The following is an 18,727-nucleotide window of genomic DNA, read 5'->3' as shown; positions in this document are numbered from 1 at the left end:
GGGAGCAGTTCTTCCCACCAAAAGGCCTCAGCCCATCCCCCACTACCTCTCCAAGCCACTGGTGACTAATGGGGACCTTCACAATCGCCTACAAGCTCAAGAACAATGGCACCAAACTCCTTGCTCAGAAACTGCTGCTGATACATTTTCCTGAAATCAGCAATTGGATGCCCTTTTTTGTCTGAGTCAGCAGATCACAAAGTACTTGGAGATGTTGCCTTCAAACTACTCCATCCTGGACAGCCAGGCCTCCGTCCTGCAGAGTGGACCCTGCTACATCTGTCCACAGGAAGCTGCAGGGCACCTGGCTGAGCTCTGATGGGAAACTGGTTCAAAGCCACGAGAAGCAGCCTCCCTGGCTCTCAGCCGTGTCTCCCCACCAAGCCAGGGTGCGTGCTGAAAAGCAGAATGAGAGCCCTGTGCACAGGCTCTTGAGGGAGGGGAGCCACCAGGCATACCCCTCCATTCCTTCACCTGTGGAGAGGAGACCTTGGGGTCTAATTGGCCGCCCCCAAGGACCACCCCGCAGGTGAGGGAGCAGAGCTCAGCACCAAGTCAGCTTTGGCATCTCTCGCTCGCTCACCTTGCAACAGAACGGCAGCACACTCACTGCTGAGAGCCCGTGAGTGAGCCACCCGTCCCTCCTTCAGACGCCACGCGGGCTCCTCAGCCCCCACCACCTGTGCAAGCTGCCCCCAGTGCACTGGTAACGAGTGATGGCTTCCCAGCTCCCTACAAAGACAAGCCAGCTCGAGCAGCCCTGGCACTGTCTCCAGCACTCACGCCCCCCACTGCACATACGCCAAGGGCACCTACCCACACTGGTGATCTTCTGCGAGCTGAGATCGTGCAGCAGAGCTTCGATCGCCGGGTTACGTCTGGAGTACAGCTCATATCGGTTAATGCCGATGTGGAATTTGAGCCAGTTGGGATAGGAGTCCGCAGCCGCCTCCCCAGTGCTCAAGAGCCCTTCACCTTCGGCACCTTCATGTGGCCTGTTGACAATGAGACGATCCAAAGTCAACAAAAAGGACAGAGCAGCAAGAGCTCAATGAACGCGGGGGCTGATCACTGACACCCACGTCTTGAATAAGTGCAGATTTATGGAAGGTGCCTCTGCTCAAGGCAGGCCCTGCGATGTCTGCACTTTCTCCTGTGACTATTGTTCTACCAACTAATAACACATCTGCAGGCCTGTAATTCTTACTTACCCGTGGGAGACGCCACGGACAGCTCTAACTACAGCAAGACTCATCCCAGAACGTCAGCACCTTCCTGCTACCCTGCCATGTCTGTCTTGGGGTCACCCAAACTGCCCAACTAGTATGATGTCACCTGGGGGTGTGAGGGGCTGCCAGCACTCCCCGGGAGCGGAAGAGAGAGCCTATCTTTGACCGCAGACACGCCCCGTCTGTCAGAAACCTTGCCTAAGCTCTCTGCTTTTGTTCCGACAGCCAGGGATGGGAGTGATGCAAGAGGCTAAATTTGATTTTAATGAGGGCAGTCTGGGTGGGGAGGGAGCGAAGAGGCAGCCGTTCTCTCCAGCCCAGCCTGCAACTGAGGGTTTGCAGCCCACGGGGCCTGCCCTCACATCTCTGGGGGCAAGGGACTGCTCTAGAGGAAGGACAGACCCTCCCCTGGCCTCCTGGCTTGGAAGGAAAGTGGATCTTGTCCCAGCTCTAATTCACCTGCAGCTGAGACCCTTTCGGCCCAAGTCTTGTCCTGCAGTGGACAGGAATGGTGGGCTAGAAGCCTCCAGGCTCCACTTTCCTGACCATGCTGGGCAGCCCGTCTCCTGCTGTGAGAGCCACAGGCCTGGGGCCACTGCTCCAATTCTCAAGTTTCTGAGCATTCCCTTGAACCTGGCCAGCAGACACTGCTCAGAAGCTACCAAAAAGCCCAGCATGCTCAGACAGAAAACACCAGGCCTGGCCAAATTTCAGGGGAGAAAGGATTTCCAATGAGATGTTTTGGAAGCCTGGCCTTCCCTTCCGTTGCTTGGGTAACCTCTTGCAGGTAGTTATTTATTCTGACCTTGCTGGCGGTTAATATTTCACTATTCTGGGTTGCAGCATCTGCCTGTTTTGATCTGTGCAGCTGCGGGAAGGGCCTTGGAGGAAAGAGTTTAACCAGGACAGTTTAAAAAGATGCTCCTAGGGTGGCTTCTCGCCATTTGTTGGAGCCATGGCCTCTCTGCAGCGGGCACCCGGCCTGTACCCTTGCTGGAGGGCCTCTCTGTTGTACGTACTGCTGCTGGCACAGTCCCCTGCTAATGCTGTTCTCACTGAGGTTTTAAAAAACTTATTAGGCACATCAGACCTTCTCTGAGGTGTCCACCAAGACCGAGGTCGCCAAGTACCTGGAAGCCCGGCAGCCAGCACCTTCCCAGGGAAAGGCAACTCATTCACTCACTCCCCAGGTCCCCAACTCATTCATTCATTGCCTGACTCCACTTCCCAAGCCCGGCTGGCCAGCACTCTTTCTTCTAAGCCGGCCGAGTACTGCCCTGGCTCCCAGGGTCCTGTCTGCCTCCCACAGCAGAAGCCACAGGGACCAGCAGCCTTCCCAGGAAGTCGGACTGGAGACAAAGGCAGTGCCCTGAGCAAGAGGCATGCTCCCAACCCCACAACATTCCCCTGTCCCGGTCTCTGCGTGGGGGCTCCCACCCTGCGGGTCTCTGAACCAGTGTACACAATACCTTGGACTCTCACTCACCAGTCCGGGTTCTCTGCCACCTTAGGGCTAAACCTGGCTTCGCTGTTCACATTAAACAAGACGTCGTCCTCCGTTAGCGGCGGAACAGCCACCTGGTAAAGTGGGTGTTCAAACAGCCTGGCCAAGAGGGAACCGTCCCCGCCAGGGCCAGGAGGCGGTGCCGCCCGCCGGGGGCCCGGGTCTCCAAGCAGGGGCCGGTGCTCAGGGTCTCGGGGTCGCGGGGCGCCGGGATCCTGGCCCCGCACCGCGCGCTCAGCCGGCTCGGCTGCAGGCGGCAGTTTCTCCAGCGAGTGGGACGTGAGGTTGGAGGAGGGGTCGGAGCTGAAGTCCTGCAAGATGCGCAGCGTGTGCTTGTTGGGCCAGCCCCCGTCACCCGGGGCTGGAGCAGCGGCCGGGGGCTCCCCGGGGCGGCCCCGCGCCTTGGCCCAGCCTGGAGCTGCCACCTCGGCAGCGGGCTGTGCGCAGGAGCAGCCGGACTCCCCCGAAGGCCGCGTAGCGCGCCGCTCCAGTTTGGGCAGCAGGTCCAGCACGATGTGCAGCGCGCAGGCCACCAGGAACACCATCAGGATGAGCACGCGGAACCTGCGCACCAGGATCATCTTCATGGCCGCGCAGGTGAGCGGGCCTGGGACCCCAGCAGCTTCCTGGAGCGCTCTCCACCCGCGCCCCTCTAGCTTTGGCTGGTCACGAAGGCAGCGTTGCCTCGCGGGTCAAGGTCCATCCGGCGCCCAGGCAGCTACCAGCTCCTAGGCTGTTCCTGGGCCCAGACAACGTGCAGGGCTCCTGCCGCCGAAGCGCCGGCTCTCCGAGCCATGTCGGGACCGTTCCCTCTTAGTCTCTCCCAGGCGGCCGCGCCCTCAGCTGCCGGGACCACTGGCCTGCGTCCTCCTCGGAGCTGGGAGCGCAGGGAGCAGCTGGCCAGGAGGCAGGGGGAGCAGCCGGGTAAGGCCCCGCGCACCCAAAGGCCAGCGCGGGTCTCTGGGGCTGCGGCCGCGCTCATCAGGAGCGCAGGGGCCCCACGCGGCAGCCCATCCCGGCTGGGGACGGTGGTGGCGGCTGGGCGAAGCGACTCGATCCACAGCGCGGTCCTTTCCGCGAGCTTCGTGGCCCGCGCTAGGCGCCGGGCGAGCGGAGGAGATGGGGCGTCTCCTTCGGGCAGGGCTCTGCTCCTTCACGCTGCGGCCGGGAGATGGGGACGGGGAGGGCTCAGGGCCGCGGGGACAGAGGAAGGGGAGGGGGCGGGGAGCGGGAGGGGGCGCACCGAGCAGCCGGTGAGGTCTCCGGCAGGTGCAGCGGCGGTATCGGAGCGCAGCTCCCGCACGGCCGAGCCTTGGCGCCCCGCGCCCCGGGCGGGCAGATATCCGAGCACCGCGGAGCCGCCCCCCGCGTCAGCGCCCGCAGATTGGCGGAGCCGCAGCCCCGCGAGTCACGGCTGGGCCCGGGCCGGCTCTGCTCCCTCTCTCCTTTCTCCTCCCATCGGCCGCGCCCCACGATGCCTCTGCAGCTCCCGGCCCGCTAAGGAGAGGGCGCCTCCTCCGCGGTTGGCAGAGCCCGGAGACTCGCGGGAGGCGGGAGGCGGGAGGGCGCGGCGGGCGGGCCCTCTCGGGCGGCTCTCGGCCTGGCCACTGCGCTAGGACCTCCGCGCGCCCGGCGCCGCCAGCTGCAGCCTCTCGGCTCCTCCCCAGATGAGCCGAGGCCCAGAGCCCCGGCCAAGTCCCTCCCCGGAGCCGCTGGGCGTCTGCGCCGCCGGATGAGCCCCCGCTGGGAGGCGACCTTGTGCCCCGCGGCCGGTTTCTCGGCCCCACAGCGGGCGAGGAAGAGGAGGAGGAGGCAAAGGCGACACGACTGCGGGCACCGGAGAGGCCAGAGGAGCGCGACTTGGGACCCAAATCCAGAGGGCACAAGCAGGCGGTGAGGGCCCTGCACCCGGCTGGGCCCCACCCCACCCCAGGGGGACCACGCCTGCGCCTTAACCCTGGCGGCTCCGGCAGTGCAGCTGGGATTGCTTGGAGAGGTACCCTGTGTGTGCTGGGAGCAGCACCTCCCTCCTCTGGGCGGAGCAGTGTGTGTGTGTGTGTGTGTGTGTGTGTGTGTGTGTGTGTGTGTGTGTGTCTCAACTCCCTCCCCAATGCCCAAATCGGTCCCCCACACGTATGGGAGTGGCACTTCTACACGTGTCTTCTGCAACTGGCACTTCTGGGTCTCCAGCCTCCAGCAGGGAATATTAATTAACGTGAATGCCAGCCTAAAATCCTAGGTAGGAAGGCGCATGTGGGAGGAGAGGCCGCCCACCCCCTGCCCAGCAGACAGGCGCTCTCCCAGTGTGCCTGCAGATTTCCAAAGCAGGGAGGTGAAGAGACCCTCCCCACCCAGCAGCCCATCAGCCCCATCTAGCAGCGCTGAGAGTGGGGGACCCTGGGGGAGGGCACAGGGCTGGAGCCCCCTTCTCTTTCATTCACTCACTTGCTGTTCAACCTCGGCCCTCACTGCCCTCTCTAGGCCCCAGATTCTTCTTATGTGAATTTAGGACACTAAGTACATCATTCCTGTGGACTCCGCAGTGAATTTCAGTACCTGGCCCAGTAACTGACATTCAGTAGGCGCCCACTAGATGAGTGGCGCCCACTTGTTGAGTGAAGGAGAGGGGTCCCAGGCAGCTGGTCCGTGAAACAGACGACTCAGGCCATTGGAAATCAGTGAACTCCTGCAGCTGGAGCTGGAGGCTGTGTGGGGGGAGGGTGAAGGTCGGTTTGACCTGGCAGTGGCCACTCAGGGGACACAGTGTCACCCCTGTGAGCGGAGCTCATCCCTTCCTTTCTTCCATCCACTCACATGGACAACACATGTGGGTGTAGACAGGGCTACCCAGAGAGCCCAAGGGGATGATGGAGGGTGGGAAGGAAGCCCCCCACCCGCCCCACCCTCTACCAAGATCGGCTGCAGATGCCTTGTGACAACAGGGAGCGTGGGTCCGAGGCTGTGTTCACCCCAAGCCAGCAAGTGTCTCCCCTGGCCTTGGGGTTCTGTGGGCTCCCAGCCCTCCCACTCCCCCTGTCCACAGCCCCGGATAGCGGAGCCGTGGCTCCGGACAGGCGTGGGGGTGGCCTGACCTGACAAACCGTCTCCATCAGGTGCGGGGGGCTCCCTGCACACTTATTTTCACTGCCCCAGCCGGGCCCTGCCTGCCCAGAGAGTGGATTCCGTGGGAGCCAAGGTGACGTCTGGACTCTTCCACTCACCACTGGAGGGCTCCCTTCTGCGGCTCTCGGTTCAGCCCAGCTGTCGCCTCCTTAGAAAAGCGTGGCTGACTCACCAGGTCATTCTGAGGTGCCGCCTTCCTCCCTGCCACACTGTCTGAAGACACTTTCTTCTGTTCCCGTTTATTGTTTGTCTTGCCCAACGCATGCCCTGCATCGAGACAGGAGCCTCCAGTGATGGCTGGGGCTGGGCACACAGAGCAGGCGCCCAAAGGAGGGACCACACATCACCACGCACCCTGGGACCAGGGGTGACAGGCCGAGGGAAGACATATGACAACAGTCTGAAGACAGAGCACACCCCACAGGGGGACTGAGCGGCACCCTTGGCTGGATCTTTCTGCCTGGCTCCTTTGTGCAGTGCTCTGAGGAGTAATTTGATTTGGTTCAATCAGTAATTTGATTAGGGAATCACAGAAAGCAGACACGGCTACACACACAGACACACACAGTGCTACACACAGACACACACAGATGGTTACACACACAGACACACGAAGCCACACACAAACAATAGACACAGAGACACACGCACAGGGCCTGGACCTCCCTGAGGTCTCTGCCTTGTGGCTCCGTGGACAGAGGCCTTCCTGGCCCGGCTGGGCTATCGGGGAAGGTGGCTGGAGGTGAACACATGGCCCCCATCAGGGACCACATGGGTTCTGGGAGCTTTTTTCTTCCAAAGGATCCAATAAGCCAATGTAAAATATGCCGGATGGAGACAGGAATTATGTAGAAACATAAAATTGGGTGTGGCAGGAAAGGTAATAAATTCTGGGTGTGAGGAGATGGCTATTTTATACCGGTTGGTTTCTGAGCGAGTGACTTTTTTGAGACAGGGTCTTGCTCTGTTGCCCGGGCTAGAGTGCGGTGGGTCGTTATAGCTGACTGCAGGCTCACAGCCTGGGCTCAGAGAGTGGCTGTGAACAGAAACTTGTTCCTGAGGAACTAAGTGGCTTGGAGGTCTGCAAGCAGAGTCCTTAGCAGAGAAGCTGAAAATGCAAAGACCCAGGCTGGGGCTGCTCCAGGACACACTTCGGGGGTGTAGAGCCAGGGCTGTGGTGGCCAGGCCATGGGCTGGGCCATTCAAGGGCTGGGGACCGAGAGGGAGATGGTCCCAGATGGGGGAGGCTCGATGGGCAGACGCAAGGAGACCAGATGGGAGCTGGGCCACAGCCACGGTGGGATGAGAGACCAGCTATGCAGCGAGGGAGGGGGAGGCGATCCAGCCAGAGCCCTGGGGAGGAGCCACCCTTATCCGGCTGTTATCTGACGAGCAGCTTTTGGTGCTGGGGATTAGGAACTTGACCCTGGACTATGCGTCCTCAGAGCATGCAAAGCCGGGGGGTAGGTGGGCTCCCTAGGAATGAGGGGCACAGAGGGCTGAAAACAGTTCTGTCCGTCCTGAGTGGTCAGGAGGCTCAGGAAGCTGTGACTGTGGCCCTGAGATGGTGAGAAGCCGGGAGGGGAGGGAGGATGCTGACCATGGGCCGGCGAGGCCATGCGAGGTCACTGGTGGTCGTGATGGGTGGTCTTGCCATAGCGTAGGCCGGTGTCACAGGGGTCCCGAGGGAAGCAGAGGCCTTTGCAATAGTCATATTCTCTTTTCCATTGGTAGATCTGAGCAGGGACAGACCCTGGGACAAAAGACAGATTAACAAGATAAAAACAAGCTTAATAACCTGTGTGCCTCCTGTATGCATGGCAGATTCTCAGGGAAAAGTGAGGACATCTCAAAGACATGGCTCTGAGTTCAGCCTTAAATGCCACATTCAACTGAAACAAAGAGAAAGAGGTATGGGGACGGCCCAGGAAATCGCCACAAATAAGTGGTGCCTGCTCCGTGGGTGAGAGCCCTGGTGATTCAGGGACAGAGTGGGAGACACCGTGAGTGGAGATTTCCTTTATAGATGTGAATTTCTCTCACAAAGGGTCACGTCCATCCTGTTTTCAGAGCTTCTGCGGCTGCAGCTTCTCAAAATAGGCAGCTCAAAATAACCCTAATGCCAAAGAGGCATATTTTGGGGAGGCATATTCTAGTCTCCTACAGTCACATTCTGGGGAGGCATATTCTAGTTTCCTACAGTCACATTTTGGGGAGGCATATGCTGGTCTCCTCCGTGTGAAAGGTGCAGAGAAATGGGGGTGAGGGCAGGACTGACACCAGCTCCTGGACCCGAGTCTTGCTGGGGTTCTGAGGATGTTGGAGGAGGAGCAACTGCCTCCATCGAATCATCTCCTCACCAGCTCATGCCAAGGAAACCTGCCCAGGACACCAGGGCTTGGCGAGGTGCGGCAGCCTCCCTGCAGCGGCCAGAAGGAGGGGATGAGGCGTCCAGGGTGTGCAGGCACTGAGTCAGAAGGTCACATTCAGAGGCCCCAGTGGACCAGGGCAGGAGGAGGAACTCGCACAGGAGGCAGGGGTGGGGTCCATCGCCATGGGTCCCTGGGAATCATGGCCAGGACAGCTGCCCCCTTGCTACCATGGAGGGCAGCCGAGAAAGCACACGACTCCTCCGATGAACCCAAAGCCCCCAGCCAGCCCGTGGGAGCCCCTGGTGACCTTGCCAAGAGAGAGCTGCTGGTGGTCAGCGGGAGGTGGACAACAGGGAGGTGAGCCCTGTGTGAGGAAGGGGAGGAGAAGCACGTCTGCAGACAGTTGCATGGGGGATGGTGGAGCAGAACTGAAGGGGCACAGTGGTCATGTTTGGGCGCCGGTGCTGCGGGCGAGGGTGGGAAAGGGACTTGGGGCTGTGCAAAGGGCTGGGAGGAGGAGGAGCTGGAGCAAAAGCACCCTGGAGCTGCAGGCCGGAGGGTGAGGCTTCACCACCCCAGCCCACCCCTGTGTCCCCAGGTCTTGAGGAGGACCCACCAGCTTCGGGGGACAGGCTTTCCTGCCCAATGGCCCAGGGCTCCTGGGGGTGGGAGGAGAGAAAGGGAAGGGGCCCAGCCCGAGGGCCTGGGAGTGTGGAGCAGCAAGGCCCACGCAGCTCAGGCCTGGCACCTGCACTCTCCGGATCCACGCTGTTTTCCCAAGGATTACTCATCCGGGACCCACCCGGAGGCTCCGGCCTGTTTACCACAGGCCAGCCCTGGCCACAGGCTATTCTGGGAGCTCAGGGGCAGCTGGCTGATGTCTGGAGGAGGCTGGTGCTTTGGGTGGCAGGAGGAGGGCCAGGCCATCACGTCTTTACTGCGCATCCACCCTGCACCAGGTGCTGAACCAGGGCTTTATGGGGCGTGTGATTTAATTCTTGTCTGGAGCCAGTGAATGTGACAATATTAGGGCCTCCCTTGTGGCCACCGTGGGGCTGGGCCTGGTTGTCAGGGCTCACACTGGGAGTCAGGGGGTCACTTGCAAGAGGAAATGCTGTCACAGGAGAGGGAGCCGGCCGGGATCTGTGTCCTCTGAGCTGCATCTGAGAAACACAGGGGACGGCTGGAGTCTGTTCTGTGAATGAGCGTGGCCTCGTCCCTCCTGCCACCATCACCGGCCAGCCAGCCCCTTCACCTGCCACAGCCCTTCCTGCCTGGACTTCTGGTCTGTTCCCTCCCCAACCACAGCCCGAGGGGGCTTTGAAACTAGAATTTCTTTTTACTAATTAAAAGCAACAACAGATTACCAAGCCAAAAACCTGCAAATAAAACAATTAAAAAGCTTGACTTTATTTTGTATCCCTCAAATACACAATTTATATAATTTCTATTATACATGGAATAATCACAAAAACTGACCATTATTTTGATCATAAGAAAAATGTCAAGAAATTCTAGCAGGTAGATATTGACAGTCCATTTACTGGATCTACAGACATAGGTAGGTGTGTACAGGTGTATGTGCACACACAATCCACAGTTTGTTTACTGGGTCTGCAGATGTAGACAGGTGTATACAGGTGTATGTGCACACACACAATCCATGGTCTGCTCATGGAACACATTGCAGGGTAATAAGGCAGCAGCTAAGCTTTAAAAATATTTCTATCTGGAAATTAATGTCACAAATATAAACTCACATGTAATTTTGGGTTATGAAGGAAACCAAAAGGGAAATTACAGACTATTCTAAAATGAGCACAAATGAGAACCTATTATAATAAAACTGCAGGATATCACCAAAATGGCACTTGGAGGAAACTTGGAGGGGTAACTGCATTTATCAGAAAATGATAAGATAATGACTAAAAATGATAAGATAATGACTAAAAATACATGAACTAAGCTTTCCGTTCAAGAAACTAGAAAAAGAATAAAGTAAGCCTAATACAGAAGGAACAAATTTATAGAACAAACCAAAAACAAGTTCAAAGGAAAACAAACAATGGTGGAGTTGGTTAATGAAGTAAAGATCGTTTTCCAAAAACACTAATAAATCACACTTCAAGATTAACACTTTGTAAGATTGAGGAGAGAAAAATTAGTGCCTTTAGCAATGAGAAGGGAACAGGACTAGACAGGAGAGGGACATTAAAGCAGTCCCTACCACCCCACATGGTAAGATTTGGTAATGTAAATGCAGTGGGTATTTTTAAACCAGAATTCAAATTACCAAAATTGACTCAAGAAGTACAGGTTGAACATCCTTAATCTGAAAATCAGAAATCCAAAGTACTCTAAAATCTAAAACTTTTTGAGCCACAACATGACACCACAATGGCAAATTCCACACCAGACCTCATGTGACAGGTCGCAGTCAAAATGCAGTCCAAACCTTGTTCGTGTACAAAATTGTTAAAAATATTGTATACAGTTACCTTCGGGCTCTGTGTATAAAGGGTACAGGACACATAAGTGAATTTTGTGTTTAGGCTTGGACCCCGGCCCCAAGGCGCCTCATCATGCGTATACTCATATTCCAAAATCTGAAAAAATCTGAAATCGGAAACACTGCACTTGCATGCAGCTCTCAACACAGTTTTCAAAATATGTCCCCAAACCAGCACTCCCGGCACCTCCACTGCCAGCTGAAGTCTCCGCCCTCTCTCACCTGGATTAGGGCAGCAGCCCCTCCTCTACCACCGGAGTCATCCTGTTGAGACAAACAGAACAGATCTTCTGCCCAACGCCCCCCCACCCCACCCCCCCCCGCCAATTGCTCCCCATCTCAGAATGAAATCCAAATTTCTGGCCATGCCTACAAGACCACAGAGCAGCTGCCCACGTCTCTGCCCACCTGGCCACCAGGCTCCCTCCCCGGGGCCTTGCATTTGGTGCCCACAGCCGTCCTTCCTCACAGCTGGCACGTCCCCGCAAGTCCTTAGACCTCCAGGTTGGACCCCATCACACCAGCAGGGCCCTCCCTGGCGCCTCTGCCTGCCAGGCCCTCTGTCCCTCACCCAGCTTCTGTTCCTCAGCGCTCACCACCAGCTGACACTACTTGTGTGATCTTCATAGTTTTCACTTCTATGCTACGTATTCCTCCATCTGCTGCTTTGCACTTATTTTCATCACATCCCACCAGCCATCGTCCTGCAGAGAAACAGCCCAGAGCCCGCCAGGCAGCAGAGACAGACCCTGGAAACGGCTTGCTTTTGTACTTTATCATGGAAGAAAGCGAACTAATAGTCATAACTTTATATAATAAAATGATGTTGGCCAGGCGTGGTGGCTCATGCCTGTAACCCCAGCACTCTGGGAGACCGAGGCGGGTGGATCGCTCAAGGTCAGGAGTTCGAAACCAGCCTGAGCAAGAGCGAGACCCTGTCTCTACTATAAATAGAAAGAAATTAGTTGACTGACTAAAAATATATAGAGAAAAAATGAGCCAGGCATGGTGGCGCATGCCTGTAGTCCCAGCTACTCAGGAGGCTAAGGCAGAAGGATTGCTTGAACCTAGGAGTTTGAGGTTGCTGTGAGCTAGGCTGACGTTATGGCACCCTACCCCAGGCAAAGAGTGAGACTCTGTCTCAAAATAAATAAATAAATAATGATGTCCTAGAATTTATAAAATATTAATAATCACTCTTTCCTTAATAGAAAAATAAAGCAAATTCAGAGGACTGTGGAGTGGTAGGCAAGGGTTATACACTGGCCTTGGTCGTAGGGGCTGGGATGGTTCATATAGCAGATACTCAACGCGCACGTCTTAAAAACTAGTTGTTGGAATATTGCAGGTCAGAAGTATGAAATGTGCTCCCTGACGTGTTCACCGAATGGCTCTCACAAACTATGTTGGTGTAGATGAAGCAAAAAAGCATCCATAATTCATAATCAGAGGGACAACAGCATCAACTGACCACGTTGGCCAACCGACCACACTGAGACCCCCGCCCCAGCAAGTGCAGGAATTAAGTGTCCACACGTGGGCGGAGAGAGCCATCCCTGGCCCAACACTGGGTTCCACCAGCTTCTTGGCGAGGTAGAGTCCCCAGAAAACCCTGGCACCGTGTTACCCTGTAGTCTGGTGCCTGCTTAGTAGCCGTTAGTGAGGCCCCAGCGGGGAACTGGGGGTCATCCTTGGCCACGTGCAAAGTCTGCAGGAGGTGGGGTTGTGTTTCAGGGTCTGTGCCAAGTCTGCTGGGAAGAGCCTAGCGGGTCGCAGGGGCAGGAGACCACACTGGTATCTGTCCAGCCCAAGTGACCATCGTCCCCCTGTGGAAGCCACACTCCGGACCCTCGGCCTTGTTCCCTGGGCTGCAGACGCGCTTCTTCGTCCTCTCTCTGGGCCACCTTATTCTTCTTTTCAGGGCCCAGTTTAAACGTCGCCTTCTCTGGAGTGCAACTCTCTCCCTGCACCGTCTGGCTTACTCTCCATGGTGGGTGACCTCCGCCTGCTTCTCCTCCGCCAGCCGCCAGAGGCTGCAGGGGGCTGGGATGCACCCTGGGGTCCACCGCACCCGCATCACCCAGCCCCTCGCAGGCACTCGGCCACGGCTCACCCAGAGTACCAGGGCGGGTGAAGAGAAGTACCCAGAAACCTGGTCATTCTGTAGCCATTTGCTGAGCACCTACTCTGCCAGGCCCCCCAACAAGGGGCGGGGGGGGGGGAGGGAAAGAGCCTCGTGTGGCCCCAGCTCAAGGCCCTCAACACGCGTGAGTCTGCAGTAGAGTAGCTTGGTTCTCTACCGAGAAGTTACTTACAGCAGTGACTTCTAAGCCTACACATTAAAGTTATTCACAATATTTCACAACTGACCAGGGCCTCTGCCTCCTGGGCCCTTGCAGGGGGCCTCAGCCTGACACAGGATCATAGGGTCGAATCCCTCCTGGACTCGGGGGACCAGTCCGAGGGGCCCCTGGGAAGGCAGAGGCGATCGTTCAGAGCCTAGGGACATGGCCAGCCCCCACGTCCCCAGATGACGCCCGGAGGGGCCCCCCAGGACCCCAGCAGCAGACCACGCCCAGCCGAGACATGGAACCTACCCAAGTTAGGCACAGCTGGTGGCCGACCCGCTCCCAGTCCTGGGACATCAGTCACAAGCCGGGTGTGGCCCTCAGCACTTTGCACAGATGGTCTTGCTGCATCCTTGCTACAAAGGAGAAATTGTTGTTATTACCGTTGCTAATTTTTATAAGGAAATGTGACCACCTCGCCAGCCGGCTGCACAGACTGGCGCCCTGTCCCTGGTTTGAGCTCCACTGACGCCGTCTGGAAATTCTAAATATGTGTCGGGCCCGAGCGCAAACTCTCGTCCCAGAGGTTCTGGCCTAGTGACGCTGAGCATGTGGCTACGTTGTCCTGAGCCGAGGTCTCCTCATTGTGAGGGCTAAATCGGCTGCCGTCTGTGAACGTGCCTCGTGGCACTGTTCACATGGTCAGCAAAGCCCCGAGCACTCTGGTCCGTGGCTCTGAGCACCTCCTGGGAGCCTGGCGGACTGTTAGGGAGTGGGCCCTGGCGTCAACAGGCCAGGCTCACACCCTCCTGCCACACCCTACCGTGAGCTGTGGGGCAAGGCGCTTGGCGTTCGTGGGCCCTGGCTTCCCCGCCACACAGCTGGAGGGTACCTTCCTCCCACATGGCCAGGGAGGGTGGAGAGCAGTGTCTAAGCCACCACCTGGGGTCCAGAGCCCCAAGGGGGCTGGGACCTTGGCCCAGCAAAGCCGAGTGAAGGCCCCTTGTTCGCCTTCTTTCTAAATGCAGGGCTCAGCTCAGTGGGAACACGTGGGAGCTCTTCAGTCCTTCCCCAAGCGCATGACCAGCCTCTGCCGAAGGCCAGGTCTTAGATGAGAACTTGGCCGCCGGGAGCCCGGCGCCCTGCTCTCACCTGGGCCTGGGGACTCTCCCACCTCAGGAAATGTGGAGGGGCAGAGGAGGCAGCGATGTAGTGTCCGAGGGTGCAAAGCTGAATGGGGGAGGGAGGCGGGCAGCCTCCACAGAGGGACACGGAGCAGTCAGTCCCAAGGGTAGCCGAGGGGGGTGGGCCTCCGAGGCAGAGGTGGAGACCTTGGGTGGGCGTGGTGCATCTGCGCCACCTGCTTTCCCAGAAGCTCCGGTTTCTGCCGCTCCTGGTGCAGCCACCTGTGTTCTCAGCAGCCACTTCAGAGCATGTTCCTTCTTGTGACAGGACAGAGGTCACATTGGAGACACCTTCAGAGCCAGACCGGAAGGCAAGTGAAGATGTTCTGGGCCGCTGCTCAGAGGCCACGGCCCCCCATGGCCAGAGGGACCTGGGGAAGGGAGGGGACACAGGGATTGAAGATGTCCCCAATTAAATCGTCTCCTTCCTTTCAAAGGCGGAAGTCATCTGGTTTTCATCAATACTTGCTTGCTAACCTCATATAAAAAGCCACCGTTAATATAAGACTTGCAAAATTGCCTCTCCAAGTTGCCAGTGACGTCTTCCTGTCTCTCCCTGGGTAGGGTGCAGTAATTTCAGAAGGAGGCATTTTGTAAAATTAAAAGGTATTCACCAAACATTAGTTTATGCATGAATGTAATCTACAGATTTGGTGATTAGAGATGAAAATGCAAATATTAGAGAAATAAGATTGGATATTTAGAAGCAATTGCAAGATTCAAGTGAAAGAATAAATTACAAGGAAACTTCTTATTCAGACCCTCAAATGTCTGGATCTGGAGCAAAAGCCTCGCGCTTGTCCAGCCTAGACTAAATGACTCCAGGTCATCGCTCAGCTTCCAGCCAGCCCTCTCCAGTGCGGTGGCTGTACTGCAGACCCACCCGCCGGATCAATCCATTCAGGCAGGACTCTGTTTCCCCTTCCAGCAACCTGAAAACCCCGCCACATCCTCCATGCAGTGCGAGCCCAGGTGTGCCCACCCCTGGTGCCTGCAGGCCCCTCCTGCTGTGGGTCTGTCCTCGGCATACCCGGCTCTGCCTGGGCGTGCGGGGCTCCTGACAGAGCCCTTCCCGGGGAGGACCCTGCCCTTGGGGCCTCTGAGTCAGGGTCCAGGCCCAAGCCAGACAAAACCTGCTCTCCCAACACTTGCATAGGAAACAGGGATGGCCTCCTCCTTCATGGTGACCTGGGAGGTCACACGCCGGGTGCTGCTCCAGGCACCTGCACACCAATGCAGCCCCTCGACCGAATCCAAACTTCATAGAACAAATCTGTTCTGTAAAATTTGGATCCAGTCGAAAGGCTGCACTCCAGGATCCAGAAGGACATGGGAGGCCCCAAGGCTGCAGATTCTCCACCCTCAAACTTCAAGGCAAAGCCACCAGCAGCTGCACACAATGCTGCCTCTTGTCACCCAGAGTGAAGTCCCCAACTGATCAGCATGTCGGAGACGCTTCTGTGCCGTTGGTGGGGGAGGGAATGCCACAGAGGGACAGGTATAGTTTAGGGTGTGAGATTATTGCACAGAGATAAATCCTGGAAACAGCTGCCTGGAACATTCTTTATACTAGAAAGTACTTTGAGGTCGTTATGCAGGATTTTATGGGCATTTCTCAGCCTGGCCCCCGGGTGGCTTATGGCTTTTCAGAAAGGCAATGTCGCATTTCATGAGTGACAGATGGCTTTTATCACACCTTTGCATTGTCGTGTATGTTAATAGGACTGTGCAGACACCCTGCAGATGTGGGCACCTGGGAGTGCCCTGGGCGAAGTCTGCTCTCTGGCCTCAGGTCGGGACCCCGTGTGATGCCTCCTGGTTTTAGTTCTCACACTGATGTCCCTCTGGCCAAGCCACAGCGGCAAGAACAGTGGCTGGTGCCCCGGTGCAGGCCAGTCTCCCAGGGAGTGGCTGCTCCCCCCTGCTGTCCTGGGCTCCTGCATGGGAGGGCTTTGTCCCTCCCCCTCCCTGGCTCTGCAGTCGTCTGCCTGAGTTTCCTTGGCCAAACTTTGCCGCCTTGATCAGAAAATGAATAAAATCCATTCCTTCTGTTTTGTCTGATCTCCCAACCCAGGCCCGAGTTGCGAGTTGCGTGGCGCGGGCTCCAGCTGAGGCTCGCTAAACAGCCTGTGTCCCTCTGGGCTCCCTAATCGTGGCTCAGATCTGCACCCCCCACTGACTTTGCAACAGAATGTGAGAAGGAGGATTGATTTCTTGGTCCCAGGGAAATCCCTGCATTTGGCCCAAAGAGGCAGGAAACATCCTTGAAAGCCATCTCTGCTCCACTCCCAAAGCATAAAGAAAAGGCAGCATGGGATTGACAACAAGCGTCCTGTGGGGACGGGCGACGGGGGACAGGGGACAGGCCCCAGCTGAGCCGCCAGGGCGCAGAGTCGGGCAGCAAGGGCAGAGGTGAGGGTGAAAGAATGATCCCGACACCAAGAGCTGGAGAGGCACAGAGTGGAAGCAGGAGTCAGGACAGGTGTGAGCGAAGGGTCTGGGCCCTTCTCCACGGGGGTCCTGCCTGGCAGGAGGCAGGTCAGACGGGAGGACAAGGGTTTGGGGGCTGCCTGTGTCATCAGCACCAGAGGAGCATGGCTCAGTCTCCTGGGGTATTTCTGTTTCTCGAGTCTTGTATTCAGCACGGACCTCGCCATGACATCCCAGTGACACCACCCTGAGCCTCCCCAGGTCCCCCACAGCGGGGCAACCTCTCTTCCTATCCCTCCGGGCCCCTGGCCCCCCAAGAGGATCTGGCCACCATCCACACTGGAGCCAAGACCCACAGCAACTCTAGTGCCATTTGGGGGCAGGGCTTTATTTTCTCAGTAGAGCTAGGCAGGGGGACCACCCCGGACAGGCTCTGGGGGCACCAGGCCCTCTAGAAAGGCCCTGGCCCCCTCCCTCAGGTGACTCAGAGGGGTGGCTGCCGCTTCTGCCTGGGGAGGGGGCTGGGCCCTCCTTGACCCCTCCCTGGAAGACACAGCTCCTCCGCCTGCCTGTCCCCTCCGCTGTCCCCACCACCATCCCAGCTTCTGCCTCCCGCCTACATCGCCTGTGCGCTGACTCAGCCCAGGTGAAAAGTCTTCGGGGACGCATCTACAGGGCAGTGGAGAGTGGGGTGGGTCAGAGGGGTGGCCGAGTCCAGCTGCACAGAGGGCTCCTGCCGCTGCACGTGCGGGTTCCAGCCAGACGGTCCCTCTTCCTAGCACGGCTCCAGGGCGAAACTCTCCCCAAGATCAACAGTGTGGGCAGAGCCTCAGGGACAGCATGGCCAGCGTCCAGGCCCAGTTGCACCCGGGAAACCAGGAGAGGAGTCCCGCCCGCCTCGGTGCACCTTGGAGCAGGTGTGGCCCAGTGCAGGGGGTGTGAGAGGCGGGAGGGAGGTGGAGACGGTGGCATGGTGTAGATGAAAGTCGGGGCAGAGCCCAGGGGGTCTGCCTCAGCCCCCACCTGCAGTGTCCTCGCTTCCTTCACCGATTCATATGACGCCTACTGTGTGCTGGGCAGAGCTCTGGGTGTTGGGACCACGTGGAGGTCCTGGCTCCCCTGCACCCCTGCCCTAATCTCGGGAGGGGACGGAGACAGTGCGCAGAGAAGGCATAAGCAACCGCAGTGCCCACTGCACCAGAGAGTCCGTGGCAAGAACCCAGGGCCTCCTAAGACAGACACTGACAGGGCCACTTTGCGCTGGGCAGGCAGAAAGGGCCGTTCTACGAGGGGACAGAGAGGCTGAGGCCAGAGTGGCAGGAAGGACCGTGCAGGTGAAGTCTTGTCCAGGAGAAAGGCGGTCCAGGAGGAGGGCATGGCAGGATACAGCAGCATCTGGACATCATGAGGTGGGGGGTGGAGGGGGCAGGCAGGGCCACCACGGGCTCTGGCTGTGCTGGGGATTCACGCTTGGGTGGTAAGCGCTTTGGGTCGGGACTGACTGTCCGCGGAAGCTTCTCCAGCTAGGGAGGCTGAGGGGCAGAGGCCAGAGAGTCAGAAGGAGGAGGGTGGTGGCCCCCATCAGGTGGGGGAAGCAGAGGCAGAGTCTTCAGGAAGGGGGGTTCCTCAGGCAGGTGCAACAGGGAGAGGCTGGTCCTCCCTCTGACCATGCCTGAGCTCCAGGATGAGAAGTCCGAGCCCCCCCAAAACAGAAGGGAGCCCCATTTTAGTTTCCCACAATTCTGTGTAGGCTGCTGGCCTATTCCCTCACAATGCATGGGATGCCACCATCTCTGTTCCCACACTGCCCTCGTAACAGGTGCCACAGGGTGGGCACAGAGCTGGCTGCCCAGGACAGGGCGGGAGGACCATCCTGCCAGCACCCAAAGGCAGCTTCTCAGGAGTAGAAGTGCAGGTTCCAGAAGCTGCTGCCTGAGCAGTCCTGGAGACGACCCCACCGCCCTCCCTGCCCACCAGTGCAGTCCGCCTCCCACCTGGTATGTGCCCCTCACTCACTTCCTGCCCCCATCATTCTCCCCTGACCACTGTCTGGAGCACAGGTGAGCCGTCTGTGCTCTTCATTCTGTA

General features: G+C 57.9%; 1 protein-coding gene across 1 annotated transcript in view; it reads right to left on the bottom strand.

The window, feature by feature from the left end:
- Window positions 1-4,008, bottom strand: part of FAM20C (FAM20C golgi associated secretory pathway kinase) — a 46,229-nt gene extending 42,221 nt beyond the window's left edge. The window contains exons 1-2 of the mRNA XM_012759361.3: window positions 2,716-4,008; window positions 817-995 (exon numbers count right to left, since the gene is read on the bottom strand). Coding sequence (XP_012614815.1) covers window positions 817-995; window positions 2,716-3,320 — 784 coding nt within the window. The 5' untranslated portion in view covers window positions 3,321-4,008. The remainder of the gene's footprint in view (window positions 1-816; window positions 996-2,715) is intronic.
- Window positions 4,009-18,727: the final 14,719 nt, after the last annotated feature.

Source organism: Microcebus murinus, chromosome 19 (assembly GCF_040939455.1).
Source record: "Microcebus murinus isolate Inina chromosome 19, M.murinus_Inina_mat1.0, whole genome shotgun sequence".
Taxonomy (NCBI): domain Eukaryota; kingdom Metazoa; phylum Chordata; class Mammalia; order Primates; family Cheirogaleidae; genus Microcebus; species Microcebus murinus.
Note: the sequence above shows the minus strand (reverse complement) of the source record. Positions and strands in the feature narration are given on the sequence as shown.